This window comes from Panthera tigris, chromosome A3 (assembly GCF_018350195.1).
Source record: "Panthera tigris isolate Pti1 chromosome A3, P.tigris_Pti1_mat1.1, whole genome shotgun sequence".
Taxonomy (NCBI): domain Eukaryota; kingdom Metazoa; phylum Chordata; class Mammalia; order Carnivora; family Felidae; genus Panthera; species Panthera tigris.
Window position 1 is genome coordinate 137,097,524 of NC_056662.1, and position 26,330 is coordinate 137,123,853.

General features: G+C 51.2%; 1 protein-coding gene across 4 annotated transcripts in view; it reads left to right on the forward strand.

Moving 5' to 3' along the window:
• The first annotated feature begins 1,824 nt into the window (after positions 1 to 1,824).
• RNASEH1 (ribonuclease H1) overlaps positions 1,825 to 26,330 on the forward strand; it is a 29,697-nt gene continuing 5,191 nt past the window's right edge. Inside the window, exons 1-9 of one of the 4 annotated variants that reach the window (XM_042982585.1) lie at positions 1,825 to 2,000; positions 2,853 to 2,968; positions 6,160 to 6,318; positions 8,531 to 8,630; positions 9,480 to 9,534; positions 9,871 to 9,955; positions 11,020 to 11,144; positions 12,675 to 12,793; positions 23,233 to 23,971. In XM_042982585.1, coding sequence (XP_042838519.1) covers positions 1,870 to 2,000; positions 2,853 to 2,968; positions 6,160 to 6,318; positions 8,531 to 8,630; positions 9,480 to 9,534; positions 9,871 to 9,955; positions 11,020 to 11,144; positions 12,675 to 12,761 — 858 coding nt within the window. In that variant the 5' untranslated portion in view covers positions 1,825 to 1,869 and the 3' untranslated portion in view covers positions 12,762 to 12,793; positions 23,233 to 23,971. Of the gene's footprint in view, positions 2,001 to 2,130; positions 2,202 to 2,852; positions 2,969 to 6,159; positions 6,319 to 8,530; positions 8,631 to 9,479; positions 9,535 to 9,870; positions 9,956 to 11,019; positions 11,145 to 12,674; positions 12,794 to 13,094; positions 13,322 to 23,232; positions 23,972 to 26,330 lie in introns of those variants that run through there. The other 3 variants (XM_042982583.1, XM_042982586.1, XM_042982584.1) reach the window with 3 other exon arrangements.

Below are 26,330 nucleotides of genomic sequence, written 5' to 3' on the forward strand. Positions count from 1 at the left end.
GCCCAGCGTTTACTTTGTAAACATCCTTCTCCAGTCAGTAAAAATATTTTCAGTTAGAGGTGGCTGGGTGGCTCAGTAAGTTAAGCCACTGACTTCTGCTCAGGTCATAATCTCACAGTTGGTGAGTTCAAGTCCCCCATTGGGCTCTCTGCTGATGTGAGGTTTTGCTGCGGAATGTAGCAATGTAGTTTTGCTGATTGTTTCCTTCGTTGTGCAGAAGCTTTTTATTTTGATGAGGTCCCAGTAGTTCATTTTTGCTTCTGTTTCCCTTGCCTCCGGAGACGTGTTGAGTAAGAAGTTGCTGCGGCCAAGATCGAAGAGGTTTTTGCCTGCTTTCTCCTGGAGGATTTTGATGGCTTCCTGTCTTACATGGAGGTCTTTCATCCATTTTGAGTTCATTTTTGTGTACGGTGAAAGAAAGTGGTCCAGGTTCATTCTTCTGCATGTCGCTGTCCAGTTTTCCCAGCACCACTTGCTGAAGAGACTGTCTTTATTCCATTGGATATTCGTTCCTGCTTTGTCAAAGATTAGTTGGCCATACGTTTGTGGGTCCATTTCTGGGTTGTCTATTCTGTTCCGTTGATCTGAGTGTTTGTTCTTGTGCCAGCCAAGTTAAATTTAAATTAGGGAAGTTGAGATTTTTAAAGTGGATGTTCCCTGAGTTCACACGCAAGAACACCCTTGACCATAGCAAGCTCTATCTCCCCTTTGCTGTTCCTTCTTCCTTCGCTGTGCCTGATGCAAGTGCATGGACAGTGTTGGCTTCCCGCCCTGCCCCCCAACCCCCCGGGCTTTAAAATTAATTAGAAAAGCAAGGCTTGCCAGTGGACTGGACTTTTCAAAGAAGTTGATTTGCTTACCAAAGTCAGACATCGGGCAGAATTCTAACGAACTGCCTTTTCAGCTAAATTTGCTCCCTGGGTCCCCGCGCATTACGAGTAGGACTCCTGCGGGTCACACACCCACGTGGGTGGGGTGGAGGCGGCCCACCCCCTTTCCCAGGGGCGCTCCTGAGGGAAGGCGCTGCCCTGCCTCCGGCCTCGGCTTTTTCATCGCGCAGTGCCAGTGTTTCGAGCCACTGAAGCAGTAGAGCGCAAGCCACCTCTTTGTTTGGGTAGTGCTGACAACACACCAAGGGAGCAGAGATCGTCCGCCACAGCAATGTGGAGGGGCCTCTGGTGGCCCACGCAGTCCACCTGGCCCTGACCCCGCCCTTCACTCAGCCCCGCTCCGCCCTCCCGGCTCAGACCCCGCCTTTCACTCAGCCCCCCAGCCCCGCCCGGCCCCGCCCCTCATCGGTTACGGCCCCAGACTCCGCCCTTCGCTCACCACCGCCCCGCCCACCCCGCCCAGACCCTCCTCCCCTTGCGCGGCCCCGCCCGTCAGGAGGTACAGCTCTGCTCACACCGCCTAGACCCCGCCCGTACGCGGTACCGCAATGCACCCACCGCCCAGACCCAGCTTCTTACTTGGTACCGCCCTAGACCCCGCCCCTCACGCCGTACTGCAGCGCACACACAGCCCAGACCCCGCCCCTCACGCGGTACCGCCCTAGACTCCGCCCCCCAGTCGGCACGGCCCACACGCCCAGGCGCTGCTGGGCTCCTCACATTGTACTCCCACCCCACACAGCCCTAGTCCCCATCCACCTCCGTAGGCCCCGCCCCTCCCGGACCGCCCACGTCCGACTTTCTGACGCCAGAAAGTTGATCCGGAAAAGCCCAGGCGCTAGGCCCCTAGGCCCCGCCCCTCGTCTGCGGCTCGGCGGGGACGCGCGTCATCTCCCCGCGCCGCCGCCGGAAGCTGGGTGTGTGTGACGACAGCGCCAGGCGCGGAGCTAACAAGTTCGGCGATGGCTGGCAGTGAGTGATGACCGGGTTACTGTCCGTCGCGCGCAGAGTCGTTTTGGCCGCCGTGCGCTGCAGCGCCCGCGGCTGCAGCGGTCTCGGCATGTTCTATGCCGTGAAGAGGGGCCGCAAGGCCGGGGTCTTCCTGACCTGGTGAGTGGGCGGCCCCGAGTCGCGCCCCCGGCAACCGCGCGGCTGGGAGGCGGGCTGTCACCCGGAGCTCGCGGCCCTCGGCCTGGGGTGCAGCGCGCGGGGGCCCGTCTCCGCCGGCGTCGGCTCGCAGGTCCCGACCGGAGGCTCCGACTTGCGTTCCATGTCTGTTGGCATTGTCAGAGATGCCACGTATAGTGTAAGGTGACCAGGGCTCTCCGCTTATTCCTTCCTTTTTGTTTCAGTGAAACAATTTCCAAGTGGTTACACGTAGCGGAACTCTGAAGGTACCTAATCGAATCTTCCCCGTGTCTTTAAAAAGAGCAATTCTTATAAACTGATATTTAGGTCCCTGTAACAACCCTTTAGGTGGGTGAGTTTATTATTTTCAGGTGTCGTTCCCGTGGTCAGGAAACTCATGGGGCTAATAAGTGATGCGGTAGGACTTGCATGCAGGTGTTCGGATTCCAGGCCAGGACTCGCCCCGCCGTAGGATACCAAGGTTTATTATCCGTGTGTGTGCGTGCCCACAGTTGTTTACCTGTGCAGCGGTGCTACTGAGGTAGAAGCAGCTCAGAGGCTCACCTTTTTGCTGTAATGAAATGTTAGCAGGCTTTTCTTTTTCGAACACCCCAAAATTCTAATGCGTTTTGAGATTGAGGAAACTGTTCCTGACTGGTGTGCCGTCTGGCTGGGACGCAGCACTACAGGGTGTGGTGTTGGACGGGAAAGAAAACCACACACGGTTTGCCCCCACGGAGCTGACGGGCTTTTGTCACGCTAGTCCTAACCTCAGAATCCGTTAGAAAGAGGATGAGTAAGGGAGGAAGGAGGTAACATTGCACTCTGTTCCAGGAGCGAATGCAGAGCCCAGGTGGACCGGTTTCCTGCTGCCAGATTTAAGAAGTTTGCCACCGAGGAGGAGGCCTGGGCCTTTGTCCGAAAGCCTGCAAGCCCGGATGGACCAGAAGGTAGTCAGCCGCTCTCATCGTGGTGGCGTTTTATCAAAGCCTTGCACGGCCCAGCATCACTTGATCTGTGTAGCTGCCTTCATAACGGAGCAGATAGGATCGTTTGTTTCCATTTTACAGACAAGGAGACAGGCGGAAAGCAGTTTACCTTAGGGAGTTCTGTTAGTACCTGAGTTAGAAACAGGCCAGGACACCAGTCTCCTGCTCCATTCAGTGTCCTCACTGTACTTAATTTTATCTTTAAAAAAATGCTTGTTCTGTTATCGAATTGAATGGGCTACAGTTTTGAAGTGGTGAGCGTAGGTTGTCTCAGTGCATGCACCTGTATGGTGTGTCCTTTTTGTGTAGGACAGTCACGTGATCGGAATTTCCCCCAGTTTCACGTAGTGCAGAAAGTACAGTTAATTGAAGCGTAATTCCCAGTATAAGGAACATCAGGTGTGCAGGACTAAGGGTGACTGCCTTAGAGCACAAAATTTTAAGAATATAGTTAACCCTTGAGCAACACGTGTTTGAACCACGTGGGTCAGCTTATGTGAGGTCTTGGTTGTATTTATCACATAGGTTTACTTGTTATATTTTCGTTAATAACATTTTCTCTTGTCTAGCTTATTCTATTTTAAGAATACGATATATAAGACATATACAAAATATGTGTGAATTGATTATTTACATTACCAGTAAGACTTCCGGCTAACAGTAGGCTATTAATAGTAGTCAAGTGTTTGGGGAGTCGACGGTTATACTCAGATTCTCGACTCCGCAGGGTGTTAAACCCCCCCAGGTTGTTCAGGGGTAAACTGTATACCTTAACCAACTTTGAAAAAGTGGTGTTTCATTAGCTTTACTCAACAGACTTTTTTTTTTTTTAAGTTTATTTATTTATCTATTTTTGGGGGGGAGAGGGAGAGAGACAGAGACAGAGAGAGGGAGAATCCCAAGTGCGCTCCGCACTGTCAGCGCAGAGGCTGACGCACGGCTTGAACTCATGAACTGTGAGATCATGACCTGAGCTGAAACCAGGAGTCGGACGCTGAACCGACTGAGCCGCCAGGCGCCCCTAGTGTTAGGTGTTGTGATCACTGTTAAAATCCCACTGGCAGCCCAGATGCAGATTCTGTCCTATTCCAAGTTCAGAAGTATGGCTCTTGTCTTAGTTGGGTTCTTAACACCTCCTTTTCACGGCTTTTTTGTTTTAACCAATTAGCAATTTATTCAGACTTCAGTTTTCCAATATGTTTCTGTTCATTAAATACTCTAAGTCCTAGGGAAAGGTATTTCTTTATATCTATGAGTCACCTTTCTTAGACGTTTACAGAGACTTCCTAGTTAGTGACTGATGTATATAAATTGAGATTTAACATTTTTGGTGTTCAAAAATTATAGCAAAGCAAAAGTGTTAGCCTCTTTCCCAATTTTTCCCTTAGTGTGACCTATATTTTTATTTTGGGATTTTTGAGCTATTTGCCAGTTACTGCGATTTCTGTAAGATGATTTGGGGTTAACTTACTCAAAAAACACAGTTTTGTGAAGGAAAAAATTATCTGACGTGGCCTCTTTTTCCTTCAGTCTTATCTATCCTTTAAAAACTTTCATGCCAGGGGCACCTGGGTGCCTCAGTCAGCAGAGTGTCTGGCTCTTTACTTCGGCTCAGGTCATGATCTCATGGTTTGTGTGTTCAAGCCCCACATCAGGCTCCGTGCTGATAATGGGGAACCTGCTTGGAATTCTCTCTCTCTCCCCCCCTCTCCCCCTCCCTCTCCCCCTCCCTCTCCCCCTCCCTCTCCCCCTCCCTCTCCCCCTCCCTCTCCCCCTCCCTCTCCCCCTCCCTCTCCCCCTCCCTCTCCCCCTCCCTCTCCCCCTGTCTCTCCCCCTGTCTCTCCCCCTGTCTCTCCCCCTCTCTCTCCCCCTCTCTCTCCCCCTCTCTCTCCCCCTCTCTCTCCCCCTCTCTCTCCCCCTCTTGTGCTCTTTCTCTCTCAAAATAAATAAACCTTTAAAAAAAAAAAACCTTAAAAAGTAAAAATTTTCATGTCAATATAACCCTCTTTTACTATAAATAAAATCGATATTTAGAGCAGTATTAAAATTCTGCAAGATTACCCTTTGACCTATACTTGTGTTTTGGGGTTTACGTGTATAAAGTACCTAGAGGTATATTTTTAAGGTAAATACAGGGTTACACAAATGTAGCAGAGTGGAAATACCAAACGTTACTCTATATGGTGACTTCACTCAGATTTTGCCTAGATAACCTTAGCGGTCTTCTGACGGGTGTGGGTTGAGAAGCTACTCCAGGCAGGACATCCTGGCTTGGATGTTAACAGGGTTTTCTTTTTTGAACACCCCAAAATCCTAATGTGTTTTGAAATTGAGGAAACTGTTCCTGACTGGTGTACCTATGTGGTAGGTGTTCAGTCAACATTTGAGCTCCATTTCTCCATCCCATTAGGGGTTTAGAGCTTAAAGTGAACTCTGTAGTGTTGGGCTTAGTTGTTGTTTTGGAGATAGAATCAGCTGCTCCTTCTGTGCCCCTATTCCCACTCCGTAAAATGATAATGTAGGAGAAGCTGCTCCCACAAAACGTGAGAGAGTATGAGAATCCCTTCGGGGTTAATCCCGACTTCACCTTCCCCTGAAAGAAAATTGTGCGGCTACTGCCCTGAAGGAATTCAGTCCCTTCTGCTGTTTGTTTCTGTTCCCTTTCTCAGCGTGTCCCGTTATCTGTGTACGTAAGGTTTGGTTACCCATGCCCGCCTAACTTTCTTGGAGGCCTTGACGGAGTCAGAGTGTCTACAGTAGGGGGTAAGGTGTTGAACCATGGACGCCACTGATCTTACATACAAAAGTTGAGTCCTTGTTTTCTTTGTCTGGGGAGAGAGCCCCTCAGACTTTGACACTGCCTGCCATCCCCGTAGGATGCAGAACCTTTGGTATATTACACTAGAAATGTTGCTCCTGCCTTCAAATCGCCCTTACCAAGCTTTTCGTGGAAAATTCAGAGTCATTTCACAGGCCATCAAAATCTGAGATGGTGTGGACTGCCTGAAGTCAGTTCCTCTTTATAGGGCTACGTACAGAGGGTATTCAAGTCTGATTTGGTGATAATACAGAACTTACTGAATTTCTGGATTCTTAAGCATTTTATGTTGTGTTCCCTTTTTCCTGGTTTTTGAGTAGACTCTATCTTTCAGGAGAGAAAAATGAACATGTACAAGAATCACAAGTGAAAACAAACAAGCGAGTCCGTGAGCCATTGGACGGAGATGAAAATGCAGAACCGTGTGCGAAGCATGTGAAACAGAACACAGAATCGGTGCCTTCAGTTAGCAAAGACACTTTTTCTTACATGGGTATATTTTTCTTGGATTTGTAAATATTCTATGTAATAATCATGAAAATAGGTGTAAAAACTTCCCACTTAATGGAGGAAATTTGAGCTAATGTTTACCATCTTTATTCTTTAAAGAAAGGGTTTTTTTTTAATGTTTATTCTTGAAAGAGAGGGAGAGAGAGAGAGAGAGAGAGACAGAACATGAGTGGGGGAGGGGCAGAGCGAGAGAGGGACATAGAATCTGAAGCAGGCTCCAGGCTCTGAGCCGTCAGCACAGAGCCTGACGCGGGGCTTGAACTCAAAGACTGTGGGATCACGACCTGAGCCGAAGTCGGAAGCTCAACCGCCTGAGCCCCCCAGGTGCCACCACCTTCGTTCTTATCTGAAAAGATTATCTAAAAATCTAAGGTTACTCTTTTGTAGTTGATCAAACTGCAGAATTCTTAAGACTTTGGACTTTCATTAGAAAAGCGTTATGTGGCCTACAAATGGAAAACATTATAATCTTTTGAAATATCAGTATTCTCTGTGCACACGGGATTTCAGGTCACACGAGAAAGTGCAAAGGCTTCAGCTTCTTCACATAAGAAAGGGCCTGCACAGAGCTCTCTTTCAGCACCAGTACCTTCACCGTGGACGTTTAGCCTTTGCAAAACATGAATGATCTCACCTTGTCCTCTACCTCTAACTCCAGGGACCAGTTTATATTTAGTGACTTATGGTATACAAAGTACCTTTTTGTGTTTTAGACGTATGAACAGAAAATTGGAATAAGTAGCGTTTTTATATAAACCACTGTATTTGTGGTTCCAAGTTTTCTCCAAGAATAAGCCATGTCATAATTTAATTCAAGGAAAACCAGTAGAAAATGTTGTGTTAAGCCGTATCACAAATGTATAAACCGGAGCGGCTGGCTGGCTCAGTCGGTAGAGCATGTGGTTCTTGACCTAGGGGTGTGAGTTCAAGCATCACGTTGGGTATGGAGCCTACCTTGAAAAAAACAAAACCGTGTAAATCAAGTTTGCAGTTAGGTAAAAAGACCAAACGTTCTTGATTGGGTTGTTTGCCAGCCGTAGTCAGAGTGTGTATCTGTGGAGTGATTGAGGGATGGCCATTTCTAAGGTACTGACGGTGGCTTAAGGTACGGTGGCACCTGGCGCAGTGCCTGATGGGTACTCTCATTTGAAACAGTTCGGTGACCAGAAAGGTAGTCATGTTGATAGCGCCAAATTCAGTTGAGCCAGGGATCCTCGCCCAACACCCACGCTCCCCCCACACTCCCAGCCCCGGGGATCCTCGCCCGGCACCCACGCTCCCCCCACACTCCCAGCCCCGGGGATCCTCGCCCGGCACCCACGCTCCCCCCACACTCCCAGCCCCGGGGATCCTCGCCCGGCACCCACGCTCCCCCCATACTCCCAGCCCCGGGGATCCTCGCCCAGCACCCATGTTCCCCCACACTCTCAGCCCCGGGGATCCTCTCCCGACACCCATGCTCCCCCCACACTCCCAGTCCCGGGGATCCTCGCCCAGCACCCATGTTCCCCCACACTCCCAGCCCCGGGAATCCACCCGGCACCCACGCTCCCCCCACACTCCCAGCCCCGGGGATCCTCTCCCGACACCCACGCTCCCCCCACACTCCCAGCCCCAGGGATCCTCGCCCGGCACCCACGCTGCCCCACACTCCTGGCCCTGCTCTGGTCGGGAGCGTGCTGTTCTGTCACTTAACACCTTCCCTCCTCTTCCCTCCCTCTGTGCCTTGTCCAGCCTGCAGTCCTTTTGACAAACAGCTCATAGAGCCAGGCCTCTGTTTGCTCCCATGGCCCTGCTTTTTAGACCTGCCAACTCAACCCCTCCTACCGCCCTGCTGAGCGTGTTCTGGTCACATCTGGGGCCCTAGAGTGGCCTCATGTCAGTCGTTTTCTGCCGTCTTCCTTACAGCACTGGTATGTTGATCAGACCCTCTGTCCTGATGGAAAGAATAAAGACCATAGTTTCCTTGAGGCAAATATACTAAGAAAAAAAATTAGACTAACGTTTATCAGAGGACTAGACCTTCTAGCGGCCAGGTCAGGAACTGATCATGTTTTCCTGGACAGAAAGTACTGACCGCATCGAACAGTACCCTCGCAGTTTAGCCCGTGGACGCTAGCTCAGTGAGTTTGTGAAATAGATCCTCACTTTTAGTGCTCTTGATCCAGTGGCACTCACTGAATTCCCTCTTCCAGGAGACTTTGTCGTTGTCTACACTGACGGCTGCTGCTCCAGTAACGGGCGCAGGAGGGCACGTGCGGGAATTGGTGTTTACTGGGGACCGGGCCATCCTTTGTGAGTAAACAAAAAAGCCTTCAAATCTGAGTGAATCTTGGCCCAACACTTGTGAGGGAACAGCCCGGGGCGTGACCGCCTGGCGCGCGGCTTTGGCGGAGGTGACGGATCAACGAGCTTGGGCTGGTGCTGACACTGACAGCTTTGTTGCTCAGGACAGAGGCCTCAGCCTCCCTTTCTTGGCTCTGAGTCCTGACGCGTCTCTGTGTCTCGCTGACAACCTCTTATACCCAAATGACCTCCCTGCCCCCACTAGGCGAGTCACAGGTCTCCCGCGGGGTGGTTTTGGCAAGGATGTCCCAGGGGCAGGTCGCCACACTTGGAACCCAGCGCGTCCCCATGATTCTTCCGAAGACCTGGGGGCTCAGAGGTGACCTCCCGTTTTCCACAAGGTGCAGAGTCGGGATGATGCCAGGTGTGGTCATTCACAGGTACCCGCAGCAGTGTTAGGCGTAATGTAAGATAAACTGTTCGGTGATCGTAAGGCTTGACATTTCTCTTGATCTGTGGTCTACTGAGTTCTTTCCCCTTAGTATCCCACTTTAGCTTTGAACCCTGTAAGAGGTGGCGAACTTGGGTTGCACTGAGTGTCTGGGCTTAGTGTTCATCTGAGACCATGCACTAATGTATTTTAGGGCCAGAAATAAAACTTTGCTTTTGACTTCTGGCCCAGGATTCTTTACTAGACCATCCCATGATGCTTTTCCATAAAATGTTAGTACTGTCGGCATGTTTTGTTTGATGCTTTGATATGTCAAAAAAATATATACAAGCCTATCCTCCATTGAGAGGCTTATGGAATCACTTTGAGAATTAACTTCATCTTCCTTTGTATCATTTTGAAACCAGGAACTTAGGCATTAGGCTTCCCGGGCGGCAGACGAACCAAAGAGCAGAAATTCATGTAAGTCGTCAGACACATTTCCCACCAAGTGTTAAGTGCATCGTGGCGGTGAGCTGCATACACGCTGTGTGTGTAAGATACTCAGAGTCCAGAAGAAACTTAGTTTGTGGTTACTAACAACTGCAATGGGTAGGGATTTCCCAGAAAAATCCTAGAAGTGCTTTCACAAAAACGTGCAAATAGCTGTATGTGTAGCATTATTTCATAGAAAGAGTATACCCCTTACACTTAGCACAGAAAGAGAAAGACTGTTTAAGTGGCGGAGTGATTTTGAGCATTAGTGAAGTTGAGCGTTGAACAGTTTCTGTAGTGTGCTGACTGACTGGTTTCTTCAAGGCAGCCTGCAAAGCCATCGAGCAGGCGAAGGCTCAGAACATCCAGAAGCTGGTTCTGTATACGGACAGTATGTTTACTATAAATGGTAAGCTTCTACCTTTCGCTGCTTCTGGTGTTGTCCTAGTAAGCACAAAGGGAAATGGCATTCCCTTCTCCAGTAGGAGGGATTGCATCGGGGCAGAACGCAGACGGCAGGTGGGGACCACGTTTGGTTTGTCAGAGATCAAGAAAAGGCTGAGGTTCTGGAGCCCAGTTCTGCTGCTCCGCTGTGTGCCCCACAGTCAAGGTGTTTGTCAGGCACCGAGCACAGGGCAGTGGGGTCGGTGTGCCCCTGCTCTCATGGTCCTTAGAGTGTAAACAGCATAAGTACCTTTCAGGGGGCCGTGCTGACAGCTCCTTCGGGAAATTCCGTGTTCAGGACGCGGTGTGGGGGGCTGGGGAGGCGGAGAAGGCGGCCTCTTAGGCTGGGAGCTGTGGGTCAGCACAAGTCTGAGCGCAGGGCTGAGCAGGGGAGCGTGCCAGGCCTGTGTCCCGGGCCAGAGGACAGCCCGTGCGGGCAAGTGGCAGTTGCACACGCTGGGCGTCTTGCATCCACACGACTCCTGAAACAGAATGCTATGGGCACCAGTGACAGTCACAACAAAGTTTATTGCAATGAGAGTTAAGGCCGACCGATCGGGACCAACACTCTTGATCAGCGTGTGGCCTCGAACAGCCGGGGTACAGAGTTTTTATAGCCGATCACATCGTTTTATCATCACCTGGGAACAGAACAGAGAAACAGTTCCCTGATGAGTTAGAAACACCCCAGATGAGGTGATTATTTCAGACTTTCTGCCATTAAGTCACAAGCAGTGGATCCTCCTGACCCTGCCTCTGATGCTCTTTTCTTTGAACTTTTGTTTCCTTAATTGGTGAAGCCTAATTTACAAGAGTATGAAGCGTAATTTACAAGAGTAAAGCAAGGCTGTTATCTCTTAACCTTCAGTGTCAGAACAAAGCTGTTATTTCTCAAGCTACACGTTAGCCCTCCACTAGTTTAACCCTTACAGGCGGAAGAGTGGGCGGGTGAAGGAGGGAAGTCTGGGGGAGGAGCAGGGACATTGGAGCTCGAGGAGCTTACTTGACCAGAGCGTGTACTTCTTCCAGGGATCACTAACTGGGTTCAAGGTTGGAAGAAGAACGGGTGGAAAACGAGCACGGGGAAAGACGTGATCAACAAGGAGGACTTTGTGGTGCTGGAGCAGCTGACCCACGGCATGGACATCCAGTGGGTGAGTGTGTTCCGAGCCGGTGCTGTCACCTGGCCGTCAGGACCGAATATTCTAAGTTAACGGAGAGATCAGTGCTTTCTGCAAGTGATTTAGCGACTTGAGAGGTAAAATAACTGTTTGCACGAAATTAACATCAGCGCGCGTATTCGAAATTGGAACACACTTGACTCTCGATCATCACAGAAGTAACACTGCTCGTTATTGGTATGATCGTGTGTAGACCACACTCTTCAGGCAGCGTTATAGACGGATGTTCCGTCTTCTTTCTGTTGTCTTCGCGGTGCTTACTAGTGCCTGGCCTGGGCTCCCTCTCCTCCCCTCCCACTGTTAAAGTGACTTGTGACAGTCACTGTTGGTTTCTTGGGAATCAGCCGTAATGTCAAGATAAAACTAATTTATGAGGAATTTTTAAAAAGTAAAAGTAAAGTGTGATAAGACTTTAGTAACATGACTTCTTTTCCAACATGGAAATGTTTTTCTTTTTTTTTTAATTTTTTTTTTTTTTTTTTTTTTAATATTTACTTATTATCGAGAGACAGACACAGAGCATGAGCAGGGACGGGGCAGATAGAGGGGGAGACACAGAATCTGAAGCAGGCTCCAGGCTCTGAGCTGTCAGCACAGAGCCCGGTGCGGGGCTCGAACTCACAAGCTGCGATTTCATGACCTGAGCTGAAGTCAGACGCTTAACCGACTGAGCCACCCAGGCGCCCCTGGAAATGTTTTTCTTATAATAAATAGTTTTTAGGGGCACCTGGGTGGCTCGGTTGGTTGGTTGAGTGTCCGACTTCGGCTCAGGTCACCATCTCACAGCGTGTGAGTTCGAGCCCCATGAGCCCCGCGTCGGGCTCTGTGCTGACAGCTCAGAGCCCAGAGCCTGCTTCATATTCTGGGTCTCTCTCCCTCTCTGCCCCTCTCCCGCTCATGCTGTCTCTCTCTGTCTCTCAAAAATAAAAAATAAAGATAAAAATAAAAAAATAAACATTATAATAAATAGTTTTTATTAAAACTACCTGTTCAAGCAATACAGAGCACGTTGAACGACAAGCATTGTCTGAACCCTACCCTGTCGTCCCTCCCCAGGACTACTGGGAGCAGTTTGGTGAACTAGGGTTTAAATTTGCCTTTCGGCCATTTAGATATGAACAGTGGTTATATACATACATCCCTTCTTTTGGACAGCATTTAAAGACAATAAAGTACGTGCATCGGATACATATTTGTGTGTCTGTACATACATGTGTTTTGCCGGGAAAGCCCTCCCAGTTCCATCTTTCAGTGGGGAAAGAAAGCAATACAAACAGGAAAATCAAGTTTGTGGAGAATGAGAATGGGATTGTTGCAATTGCCTGCATTGCACAGGTGCCCTGGGTAGGCAGGCTGTGCTGTCGAACTGTGTCGGGGGGTGGGGAGGCGAGTCCTGTCCCGCTCTGGCCACTGGGAACAGCTGTGTTTTTTACAGTAAGGGTGTACTCGTGTATTGCTTATGTAAAAAACCAGTGAAGATAAAAGAAACAATTTATTTAACAGATGCATGTTCCTGGTCATTCGGGATTTATAGGCAATGAAGAAGCTGACAGATTAGCAAGAGAAGGAGCTAAGCAATCTGAAGACTGAACGAAGCAATTTTAATTCTTGGAAAAGCTTCCGTGAGTGACTCTTTTCTTACCTTTCCTTACTGGTGTGAAAAATAAATCCGAAAGTACATCAGAAGGTCATTCTGTGATTCCCTGTGGTTACATGTATAATACGTTGAACAAATTTGAGATCTGAGCATTATTTGAGATTTCAGCATTATGCTTTATTGGGTTGGACACTGTTCTCATTAGTTTTATGACCATCTGGACAGAAATTTTAGGACTTGATTTAATAAGGCATGAATACAGCAGTGGTTTTAAAATGCAGACCGGAAGTCTGGAAGTATTCTAAAAGTGTTTATTTACCTTACAGTTGGCAGGATTCAGTCTCAGAATATTCTGGTTGACTTGTACCTCTCTGTGGAGTAGAGCAAGTCAGGGCTGGGCCCACACCTCGGTGCAGAGAGAGCCGACTGGGTCTTACCTGCCCGGGCACCTGTGCGCAAGGCAGGCCTGCACGTCCGTAGTCCTGGCTGCTTGACCACTGATAGGAGCCGTTACTTACATAGCAAAATGCATAAATAAACCTTTTAAAATTTCTTTGGCTGTTTTTTGTTTTGTTTTAATTTTTTTTAACGTTTGTTTATTTTTGAGAGACAGACTGTGAGCTGGGGAAGGGGCAGAGAGAGGGAGACACAGAATCCGAAGGAGGCTCCAGGCTCTGAGCTGTCAGCACAGAGCCCGACGTGGGGCTCGAACCCACAAGCCGTGAGATCACGACCTGAGCCAAAGTTGGACGCTTAACCGACTGAGCCACCCAGGCGCCCCACTTTGGCTGTTTTTCTTAAAAGCACTGTGCAAGTTAAAGTTTGATATAATTGTTTACTTTTACCTTTATTTGTTTACTACTTTGTTTTATCATAAAAACACACAGAAAATGACACAAATGTATAGTTTCTTGAATTATTACTGTAAGGCTAATTCCCAGGCGAGAACTAGAACTTGGCTGGACACCCCAGAAAGGCTCTCCACGTTCTCCAATCACAGCCCCTCCCTCCCTCCAAAATTAATCCTGACTTTTATAGAAATGACTTGCTTGTGTTTCTTTATGGTAATTCGGCCTTGTGTACTTTTTTTTTTAACTTGAGATTTCTTAAGTTTCTTTAATTTACAGGTTCCCCTGCCATTTATTGGGATCCTCACAAGGTTTACCCGTTGAGGAACCTGGGCCACTTGTCCTGTCGTTTCCCACGGTCTAGGTTTCCATATACACTCTCCCGGCACAGTCTGGCATTTTCTTTTGTCTTCTGAATTTCCTGCAAGTTGGCAGCGGGACCCAGAGGCTTGATCAGGATCGGGTTCCACGTGTTCAGCAAACGATAGATGGTCGCGTGCGGTCACTTGCAGCTGCAGGCTGTGGTCGTCTTCTTGGCGTTGGCAGCTGCCGGTGCTCAGTGTCCGGATCCACTCGTCGTTCAGGCTCCAAAGTGGTGACACTCTGGGACGTTGCCCATAGTTATCGGCTGGAGTGGTTTCAGAAGATGCTTCCTGTCGCCTGTCTGGTTGTGCCGTGGGGGCGTTCATTTAGGGAAGTCAGCAGACACGCAAAGATGATTGGTCTGTCGTCTTTAGAGGGCGACCGATCAAGGTTTTTTATTTATATATTTTCATAACGTGTGTCGTGAGCTTGTGTACTTTTGCCTGCTTGACAGGTTTCAGGTCATCGCGGTTTTTATCTTTATTGAAACCACATGGTAGCTTCTTTGGCCTGTAGGAGGGAGGTTCTTCCGGTTGGCTCTTGATTTCTTTGGATATTCATGTGGACACACATGTGCACTGACCACACCCATTTACACGTGTAGACCACGGGCACACTCGTGCGCAGTCCACGTGCCCTGGCATGCTCACACACAGGCCACGCATGTATGTGCCCCCAGTCATCTGCTCCATTGCCGTCTGCTGTGTGGGGACTCAAGACCCATCTGTACATTTCCTCCTCCAGATCTGGAATTGGCTGTTCCTCTAAGAATCTCCCCTCCCTCCCCACTCCTCCCCTCCCCTCTCTTTCTTTCCCTCCCTTTTTGTTTCTCTCCTTCTTTCCCTCCCTTCCTCTCTTTCTTTTTTTCTTTCTTTCTCTCTCTCTTTCCCTCCCTCCTTTCTTTCTCCCTCTCTCCCTCCCTCCCTTCCTTTCTTTCAAGGTAAGGAATGTCCACACCCAATATGGGGCTTGAACTCATGACCCCAAGATCAAGAGTTGCCTGCTTTGCTGACTGAGACAGCTGGGTGCCCCTGATAAAAAAGGTATTTCAGGTGCTCATTGCTGTGGGGTTGGTCTTTGCCTCTAGGCCTTTTCAGGGAACAGAATTCTAAAACATGCACGTACACATATTTTAAAGATAAAATATTTGAGTTTGTGTTGATATTCTCAATAGAAACTCAGGATTTCAGAGTACTTAACTCTTCTATATTATGTCTGTGTCTCCTTCTACACTGAGGATCCTGGGATGGATATTCCTTAATTACCAGCTTGCTTTTTTCCACTTGAACATGCAGTGTGTGGATACGAACACTAACGCGTATTCTAGTGAAAACAGTGCTGGGTGTACGTTGCCGGCCATTACTTGATAAGATCTCCCCCTCTTGCCCTCCTCTGGTTTTCCTCCTGTGCATTTCATGGCCACACAGCCAGTGTTCGGTCAGTGTCCTCTTGGAAACCAAATTCCCTGAGCTCCCCACGTTGAACTTTGTTTGTTTGCTTTATGCTTGAAAGCAGTAGGATAGAAATCCTTGGCTCACATTTTCTTTCCTTGAGCATCTAAACTACCGATTTTGTTTTCTTCCAGCATGAAAAGTCTAACGAGTCTTACGTTCCTTCTTATAAGTCATGTGCTCTTTGCCTAGATGTCCAAGGCGTGGGTTTCTTGTTCTTGTCTCTCCAGTCCTTACTGTGTCAGACTGTGTCCCTGTGTCCCGCGTCGGTTGCCCGCGGTCAGAATTTGCAGGAATATGGTGAGCTCTTGGCGCGTATATTTCCAAATCTGCTACTTCAGGAAGCTTGCCTTGAATTGTGGCTTAGAGTTCTGTTTTTCTTGGTTTTCTTTGGGGTTGAGGGACCTTGTTCTGTGTATGGGAACATCTGGTTTAGCCATCCTTGGTCTTTTCCTCTTTTTCTTGAATCTCATTTATGTTTTAAGTTTCCTTTGTTTTTTAAAAGTTGTCCTCCTGGTGACGTCCTGTCTCTGAAGGCATTACTTACTGTCTTCATTTGCTCTCGATTCTCATTTCTGAAAGTAGTTGTCTTTCTAGTTTTCTTGAGCTCTGTCACCTTATTTCTGGTGTTTTCTAGGACTAATTTGCTGCCCTCCCATCTTGGATCTCGTCGTTTGAGGCTTTGAAGCCGCACATTTGGACCTGTGTGGTGTCTGTCTGGAGTGCTCTCGCTGTCAGCAGGCTTTTATTTTCCTTTTCTTTTTTCTGAGAATAGCTCTGCGTGGGATCGACACTTTCCTGTCGCTCATTTTCCTAAACATTTAGTTCAGGTCGTTTTTCTCACTCCACAGAGCTCTCTGCTCTTTTGAATCTTGAATAATGCTAAAAATGTGGCGGCTGGCTCCCAGCACTCTCCCGGCTCTGGCCCTGCCCCGCTTGCATTGGGTCCCTCTCCTTCCTGTCTGTCGTCCCTGTGCTGTGCTGCTGGCTGTGTCCCCACAACACGGGTCCCTGCCGGCTCGGCTGCGGTGGATCTCGGGCTCCACGGCTCCAGCCCTCAGACCTTCTTGAAGCGGGTCCCTTGCACCCGTCACCACCGGGGGAGGACAGCTGCCCTGCTCCAGCCACCGGCCTCAGGCCGGCCCGCCATGCTTTGTTTGCAGTGGACACCCGCTGTTTCCTTTGGGGTTGTCTTTTCAGGGGCCCGTCAGGACCCAGTGGCCCCGCTGTGCTTTTCGCCGTGGGTGTGCGGGCTGTGCTGGGCGGGCCGTGCCCTTCACTGCCGCACGTTGGCTTTGTGGAGTCCCCACACCGCTGTGCTTTTTAGCGGCTTTGTGGCGGTGTGATCGACAGGCAGCAAATGTCGTGAAGGTAAAGTGGGCCGTGGACTCACCTGGGGAAACTCTCTCCAGGACTGCCTGTCACCCCCCCCCCCCCCCCCGCCCCTCTGAGATCCTTCCCTCTTTGACCCCATCCCCCGGGAGACCTTCCGTTTGCTTTCTGTCTCTGTAGACTAATATGTGTTCTCTCGGATTTTGTATAAATAGAGTCATGCAACATAAACTGTCTGTGGCCGGAGTTTCTTTTCGTCGGTGTAATTATTTTGCCCCCGCCCACATTCCCCCCCCCACCCCCCCGCCCACATGGGTATCAGTAGTTGGCTTCCCTTCACTGCTAGGTGGTGCCCCTTGTAGGCATGTCTCAGTCTGCGCCCATCCTCCCGTTCGAGGCTGTCCCCTCCGTTTGGGCTGTTGTGGAGAGAGCTGCCTGAGCACCGACGGGCCAGTCCTTCTGCGAGCACGTGCTCTGATTTCTCTAAGTGGAACAGCTGGGCCACAGGGCAGTGGGTGCTCGACTTCAAGGAACGCCAGCTGACCCCTCTGGCCATTCGACTTTCCCACCAGCACGGCAGGAGAGTTCCGGTTCGCTCCGCGTCCCTGCCGGTGCTTCCGGTCACCTCGTTCCGTCACGTCCGCGGTTCTGTTTCAGGTGAAGACTCGGGAAGATCCCACAGCGCCCTCGCTGCCGCCACTGCCCTGCTCCCCCCCGAACGTCTGATTTTGCTTTAATGGGGTGGCGCCTCTTCATGGGCCCAGGATTGGAAGTACAGAGGCGAGAGATCGTGCCTCCCAGACCTTCCAGGCTGCTGGGCAGTTTGCACGAGTGCACGTACCGTCCGTGCGGAACCGAGAGTGCGTGGAGCTCTAGGTAGGAGGAGGCCCGGCCGCTTTTCGTGAGAAGGGGAACAGGACGCCTTCAGGAAGCACGTTCCTTCTTGGGGTTGCCTAACGTGCAGCTGCCTCATTACAGCTCCAGAGAGTCGTGGTTCTGTCTGCTTTGTCAGCTCCCGGAGACATTTGAGGGCTGCCGCGTAGACCAGGCGGGGCGCTGTGTCGTGGAAGATACCAGCTTTTCAAAAGCTGCTGCTGCTCTCAAAATGTGTTCCTGGTGCTTTGCAGACGGAGGCTGATGGAGCGTCCCCGTGTCTTCTACGCCAGAGCGACGAGGCGGCTCCATTGCTGGGGGTCGAGAAAGCCGAGAGGATCTCTGCCTTCTTTCAGGACAGGCTCATGGGATGTGGGCAAAACGAAACAAATCCGGAGAGCCGGTCCCGGGTGGGCAGCCTGCGTGGTGGTGAACCGGCGCCGTGAAGCCACACGTCGGTCCCAGTGGGATCAGTCCCAACGGGTGAGCCTGGTGCCTTAGGTCACGTGTCGTAGAAAGACCTTGGTCTCCATTTCCAGAGGTCTCTTAATGTTCACATCCTGGTAGTTCCGGAACGGGACGGGAGAGCTGCTCGGGAACAGCCCCTTCTCTGTGACGGGTCGGTCGGACTCGCTGCTCCGCCACAGCAGGTGTCCGAACTAGGCATCCAGCACCTCCGCAGAGTGTCTCTTTGGCGTACAAATCCTGCTTTAACCTAATTTTAAAACCCAGAGGCCACCTTACCTGAGTCATAGCTGCGATGGACTGTGTCCCCCAAGTTCATATGTTGAAGCCCTGACCCCCAATGTGGCCGGTATTGTTATGCCCAGAATTCGTGATCCCCAAAGACCACCAGGGAGCCGAGTCCGATGCAAAAGCAAAGAGCCTTTATTCGAGCTGGCTCGAGCTCAATCCCCTACCTGCACCGACGCAGCGGTGAGATGACACAGCGGTGAGATACCGGAGAGAGAGCGAGTTTCAAAAGGACAAAGGTTTTATTGGGGCCTAGGGGCAGTTGGTGAGGTAATGGCTGTGGCCTCAGCCGATTGGCTGGGGAAGGATCTGAGTCCTGTTACGCAGGTCGCCGGGCGTGTTTTGATCGGGAAGTTTGAACGGGTGAGTGTGAGCGGGAGGTTACTCAAGGGGAGGAGGCGTGGTCAAGGTGAAGGACCCAGAACAAGATGGAGTCGGCCGGCATAGGCCCACCCTTTCAGTAGATACAGATGGGGCCTGTGCGGAAGTAATTCAGGTTAACGAGCTCACTTCCTGCCTGCCCTTGCCACTGAGGAAAGAGGAAAGGCGGCTTGAGGACACAGCAAAGCCAGGAAGAGAGCCCTCCCCGGAAGGCAGATCACTGACACCTTGATCTTGGACGTGGCCTCTGGGATCGTGAGAAGTCCACGGTCGAGCCCCCAGCTGGCGGCGTTCTGTCCGGCCGCCTGAGCGGGGTCCCCAGCCACGGAGGTCTGCTAAAGGCCAGTCTCCTTTCCTGGGGAGGAAAGGAGCGTGAGGTCCAGTCCTCTACCCCTCGGTGGCTACCTCTCCTCTGCTTACCGTGCGGACAGCAGGACTGCGCCACGTGAGCCAGGGCGCGTGATTCTTCGCAGATTCTCCGCTCGGTGGATGTCAGTGAGGCAGCCCTGCTCTGTTCGGTGACGGGTTCTCCCGAATGTAATTGTAAGTTAGTAGCGACCACGTTGTTTTGCTGAAGCCTAGGAAACCAAAAATAAAAGTCGAGAAATAGGACTGTGGAGAGAGGAGATGATTACTCCCATATTTGGTCTGTGATTTTTTTTAAAACCAGAAGAATGTCTAGTTATTTAGATTTAGGAATCTCGACGCTGGCTGGGACTTCCTTCTTTGTGACAGGCCCTAGCGAATCGATGGGTCCGCTTAAAGGTATTCAGACAGACTCTCCGAAAACTGCGAGAAGAGACCCGTGAGATCTGTGTTTTCCAGCAAGCGCTTGTTCTGCGTTTTCAAAGCCAGCGGGTGATAAGCAGCGAGGCCTGCTCTGGTGTCTGGACCTCTGCTGGTGACCTTCGTTTCTTTTGTTGTTATTTTATGTTTTGTTTATTTTTGAAAGAGCATGAGCCGGGAAGGGACAGAGAGAGAAAGGGACGGAAGATCTGGAACGGGCTTTGTGCGTGGGGCTCGAGCTCATGAACCAGACCGGGAGCTCATGGCCTCAGCCGACTGGGCCGCCCAGGCGCCCCATTTTTTGCTTTAAACGCCCGAGCAACACGAGAAACCCCTGTCTTGAGGCAGACGGAAGCGACCGTGGTCAGGCCTGGAGGACCGGGCCTGGGGACCCGCTGGCTGTGAGCCAGACCAACGTTAAGCGGCGCCCGGGACCTGTCCCCACTGCATTGTGTCAGCAGAGGCCTTCGAGGCACATGTCGGGTCAGCGTACAGCTCCCTTCTCCCTCTGAACCCTCTGTAGGCACGTGCGCTCCTAACACGTATGACCTCACTGCAGTCCCCTCATGACCAGCGCACCGTCCAGCGGCTCCAGGCTCGGTCCCGAGGGCATCGTGCTGCTGAGAGGGCCACCCGTGCCCTCGGCACTTCAGGACGCTCCTGGGGACCCCCTCTGCCGTGTCTGGTGCGCCTGTCTCCACGGCCTGCTTCCCACCATCTCTGGGTGGAGCGGCTCGAGGCCCGACGCAGCCTCCGTGTCAGCCGGAACCTAGCACAGCGTCTGCTGGTGCGGGTGACAGCACCGCCAGCCAGGCCCTGAGCATGTGGGACCGGAGTGTCGCGACCTGTCTCGGCGGTGGTGTGTTCTAGAACTGTAAATGATCTTCAGGTTTTTTTTTTTTTTTTTTTTATTTTTATTTTTGGGACAGAGAGAGACAGAGCATGAACTGGGGAGGAGCCGAGAGAGAGGGAGACACAGAATCGGAAACAGGCTCCAGGCTCCGAGCCATCAGCCCAGAGCCTGTTGCGGGGCTCGAACTCACGGACCGCGAGATCGTGACCTGGCTGAAGTCGGACGCTTAACCGACTGCGCCACCCAGGCGCCCCATGATCTTCAGTTTTTAATTAAAAAACAAATTCTCGGTGCTTTCCTTTTTTCTTTTCTTTTCTTTTTTTTTTTTGACGTTTATTTATTGTTGAGACAGAGAAAGAGCATGAACGCGGGACAGTCAGGGCGAGAGGGAGACACAGAATCTGGAACAGGCTCCAGGCTCTGAGCTGTCAGCACAGAGCCCGATGCGGGGCTTGAACTCAAGAGCCATGAGATCACGACCTGAGCCGAAGTCAGACCCTCAACCGACTGAGCCACCCAGGAGCCCCTCCTTTCTTCTTTTTAAATGTTATTGAGAGAGAGAGAGAGAGACAGACAGACAGACAGACACAGTGAGCGGGGGTGGGGCAGAGAAAGAGGGAGCCGGGGAAGCCCAAACAGGCTCCCTGCCGTCAGCACAGAGGTCAGCACAGAGCCCAACGCTAACGAGCTGTGAGACTTTGGCCTGGGCGGAAATGCAGAGCCAGCCAGGTGCCCCTTGGGGTCTTTCTTAAAGTTTTACATGTGCTAATTCGTCTCTAATCACTCCCTCGTTATTGTTGAATAGTTCTTTTCTTTCCCAAAGAAGCTCACTTGACCTGGAAAAAAGTTACAGAAGATGGTAGGGCTCTGTAAGGACCGAAGACTGCTCGAGGAGTTTCACTTGTTAGGAAGGGAATTCTCCCGCGGAAACTGCCCGACCCTGCAGGCCTGCCCTCCCCCTCGGAGCAGAGGGCTCCCCTGGTCTCCCCATGTTTGTCACATCCCGCAGTGAGAGCGGTTCCTTTTGTTTTTGGGTGTTTGTTAAAGTGTGATGCGCAAGTCCTGCCTTGAGGTTATTGGGTGTTAAGAGAATGAAGCGTAAAAAGAGAAATTGAAACTAAAACAGAATTTTCAAGGTTATATGGCTCTTCCTCCCGTATTACCCCCAAGAAGCACATCCTTTATGGTTTTTTGATAAAGGCTCTGAAAACGATTCTTGGGTCATTCGATTATAACTCTTGGCCACCACATTGTCACGATTCAGCATGACCCGTGTCTTTCCCTAGGGCTGTGTTGGTGACCCACCCTCAGAAGGGCATCTGTGTGGGGCTCGCTGTTCGTCACAGTGAATTTGCTGGGCCTCACCCAGGGCCTTGCGGTGAATGACTCTTTATCCTTGTCTGCAATGAGGGCAGGGAAACAGTTCCTCTGGAAAATTGTCGTGACGGGGCCCGTCGTAATCTCGTCTACTGTATGGGTTGACCGAGAGGTTGGGAAGGCACCCTACTTGTTCTGTGATCCCCAGAGAGAGGAGGCCACTCTGGGTCAAATGTACGTGTGTGTGTGTGTGTGTGTGTGTGTGTGTGTGTGTGTGTGTGTATCCATACTGCTTTTCAGAAGCCTTTGCATTTTTCATAAAAAGTATCCGTAAGTCTGTACCCGCACTAATATTAAGTCTCCCCATACCTTTTCTGTAGATACTTTTTCATCTTTGCCAAGGCCCTTTACCAGACTCCTTGCACTAACTTACATTTGAGATTTCTGGAGAGGTTGGAAATCTTTTTATAAATCTAGATGGTTTCCCATCTAAAGAGAGTAAATACTACACCTTTATTCAAGCCTTTTTAAAGGTACTTCAGAAGAAGAAACAGGTATGGCATGTGACTGTAGTTGATAATATTGTACGGTATACTTGAAGTTTGCTAAGAGTAAATCCTTTTTTTAATTTTGAGAGAGAAAACGCATGATTGGGGAGGGGCAGAGAGAGGGAGAAAGAGACCATCCCATACAGGCTCTGCACTTACCAGCACGGAGCCTGGTGTGGGGCTCGAATTCATGAACCATGAGATCATGACCTGAGCCAAAGTCAGAAGCTTAACTGACTTGAGCCACCCAGGCACCTCTGCTAAGAGTAGATCTTAAGCATTGTTCATGCACACGTACAAATAAAAGTTTACCTGTGAGGTGATGGATGTGTTACTTAACTTGATGGTAATAATCATTTTACAGTGTGTGTATAAATCAGCACATTGGCCAAAAGGAGACCCACACAAGTATAGTCACCTTGTCTTTGACGAAAGGGCAAAGACAACTCAATGGAGCGAAGATAGTCTTTTCAACAAACGTTGCTAGAAAACTGCATCCACACGCAAAAGAATGAATCTAGACCCAGACCTGACACTCTTCACAAAAATTAACTCAGAATTGGGGCGCCTGGGTGGCTCAGTCGGTGAAGCGTCCAACTTTGGCTCGGGTCATGATCTCACAGTTTGTGGGTTCGAGCCCCGCGTCGGGCTCTGTGCTAACAGCTCGGAGCCTGGAGCCTGCTTCGGATTCTGTGTCTCCCTCTCTCTCTTCCCCTCTCCCGCTCGTGCTCTGTCTTAAAAATAAACATTAAAAAAAAAAGATTTTTTTAATTAACTCAGAATGGATACTAGATCTAAATGTAAAACACAAAACCATAAAACTTCTAGAAGATATCATAGCAGAAAAGCAAGGTGCCCTTGGGTGTGGCGGTACCTTCTTAGATCCAACACCGAAGACACAAGTCATGAACGAACTAATACTCTGTACTTGTTAAGATGAAAACCTCCTGTTCTTGAAGGACACTGTCGAGAGAATGAGAAGACAAGCCACAGACTTGGGGAAAATATCTACAAGAGGCACCTCTGAGAAAGGACTTCTCCAGAACATACAAAGAACTCAAAACTCCAGAATTAGCAAACCAACCCGCCCAGAAAATGGATCGGTGGCCTTGACAGAGACCTCACCGAAGAAGACACACAGGTGGCAGGCAAGCCCCTGAAGAGCCGGTCCACGGCACAAACCGTCAGGGACAAGCGGTTTACAGCCGTCACGCCGCTGCGCACGTACCAGAGTGGCCCAAACCCGAACTCCGACGGCACCGGATGCTGGTGAGGACGCGAGGCCTCGCGAGTGCTCACTGCTTGCTGCCGGGGACGCAGGGTCACGCAGCCACTTGGGAAGACGGTTTGGCGGGTTCTTACAAAACGAAACCTACTCTCACCACGCGACCCGGCAGTCACGCCCTTGGTACTCACCCAAAGGGGTTGAAAACTTACGTCCACCCAGAACCTGCACACGGATGTTTGTAGCTCTATGTGTAATGGCCAAGCCCTGGAAGCAACCGGGTGACTGGACAAACGCCCTGGAACATCCATATTCGCTAAACCGTAACCAACTATCAAGTCACGAAAAGACGCGGAGGGACCGTAAATACACGTTACTGAGTGAAAATCAAATCTGAAAAGGCTATGTGCTGAATGATCACAACTCTAGGACATTCTGGAAGAGGCAAACCTGTGGACACAGTTAAAAGGTCAGGGGTGGCCAGGGGTTGGGGTGGGAGCAGAGGGAGGGATGGGTGGGTGGGGCCCACGGGAGTTTTGGGGCCGCGAGAGTGCTCTTCGTGATACCGCAGTGCTGGGTGCGCTTCGTTACCATTTGTGGAGACCCCCAGAACGTGTGAGAGCACGAGTGAGTCCTACGCAAATTCGACGCCGGGCGATGATGCCTCAGTTTACCTTCGTCAGTTGTAACGCATCGACCTTGGGGGGGCGGGGCTGGGACGCGGGGCTCTAGGGGCCATCTACCTTCCTCCTAACTTGGCTGTGAACCTAAAACTCTAAAAGAATAAAGTCTTTTAAACATCATGTTGTACATTTACATATAATTTTGTCAACTCCGCCTCAATAAAGCTGGGGGAGGGGCGCCCGGGCGGCTCAGTCGGTTAAGCGCCCGCCTTCGGCTCAGGTCATGATCTCACGGTTCGTGGGTTCGAGCCCCGCGTCGGGCTCTGTGCTGACAGCTCGGAGCCTGGAACCTGCTTCGGATTCTGTGTCTCCCTCTCTCTCTCTCCTCCCCTGCTCACGCTCTGTGTCTCTCAAAAATAAACATTAAAAGCAATTTAAAAAAAAAAAAGGAACAACAGTGGATGTGGAGTTCCTGGGTTTATGTCCCGGCTCCTCCTTTAGTTTGGCGCCACTCAGGCAGGGACTCGGGCCGGACCTGGGTGCGGTGCTCGGGTTGCCAGGGGGGAGCCCCGGAGCCGGCGAAGAACAAACCGCAGGGCCCAGGGCCCAGGCGAGGCTGGAGGGACAGGAAGCCAGACACCTGCAGGACAGAGTCCTGCGACTCCCCCGGGCCACAGCAGGGACGTGGTGCCGGCCTCGGAGCCCGGACCCTCCCGCCCGCACGCCTCCGGGGTGGGCTCGGGGGTTCACCTGCTCCCGCTCCTGCGAGACGCGGACCAACGGTCAGCAGTGCGTCCGGAGTGGGCTCTAGCCAGATTCCGGCCCGATGTTTCTTCAGCGTCTCCCCTCGGACCTCTGACGGACGTCGCAGACACAGCCTGTGCGACCCAGACTCCGCTCTGCCCCCCATCCCAGATCCGCACAGCCCGTAGTCCTCGGTCTCCATCTCCACCCGCCAGGGCTCCGTCCTCCCAGGCTCTCAGGCTGCAGCCCCAGAACACCCCTGACCGCCCCGCGCCTGTGCCTCACGTCCCTGCATCGTCAGCTCTGGTTGGCCTTCGTGCAAAACCGATCCGGAAGCTGACCGTCCCCACCACGCACATACTAGGTCCTGACCCAAGCCCCGACCTCTGTCACTCGGGAGATTGCAGTAGCCTCCCCGGTTTCCTTGCTTCCGTCTAGCCTGCCCTGCAGGTGGTTCTCCGTCTAGAAGCCCGACTCCCGTCACACCAGGTGGCCGTGAGCGTCCCCACGCTCTGGCCCTGCCGCCCTCCGGGCCTCCTCCTGCTGCCCCGGCTGATGCACCGCAGGCCCCAGGTCCAGGACCCAGCGCCCCAGGCCGTGTGCTGACAGTCCTCTCTGCTTCCAGGTGTTTGGGCTCCCCCCTCCCCCGACTCCTTCCACTGGCTGCCCACGGAGACTCATACCCTGCAGGCTTCCCTGCCCCTTCCCACCTCCCCACCTCCCTCTGGGTCCCTCTCCCCCTCTGACGCCGTCCTCCCCTCCCGACCCAAGGCTGTCGCGTGTTACTCCTGTTTCCCTGCGTTGCGTTCCCCCTCCCTGTCTTAACGGGGCTCACGTGTGCCGACGTCCTGGGATCCTCGCTGCCAGATATTTGGCCCGTGAGAATCTATCACGCCGGCCAAAGTTGATCTTCCACAAGAGTGAGATTTGCTTTCTGAAAAACTATTTCCCGAATGTCAGTATCTGTTACTTATACGTCCTTGTGGTTTTTATTACTAAGACTGAGTCCCAGTGCTTACTGTCGTTGGGTGTTCTCGTGTTTCTGCTTCCCTGCCCCCCAACATTGGCGGGTGTTAGAATCAAAAGCAAAAAAACCTGCCTTGAAAATCCCCTGAGCAGACAAAACCAGTTTGGTTATACAAACAGAGATTAATGTTTATTTTGCAAGACAGCCCGACCTGGGCCACTTCTCGCTTAGGCCCCTGGAAATCGCGAACAAAACTTTCCTTTCCCAAACGTTTCCCAAAAGTTGCTATGAGCTAACCACTCACCAATTCTGTGTCGTTAAAGAAAGTTCTAATGTTGTGACGACTCACTGTGAATCTCGAAGTCCCTGCCTCCTCACCTCCTGCGCGGCTGTCTGGAAATGCGCCCCTGAGCCCGTCTGTGCTCTGGTTAAGTGCTCCCAGCTTGGAAACGGTCTTTTGGCGAACGCGTGGTCCGTCTTTACTAATTGCTACTTCAG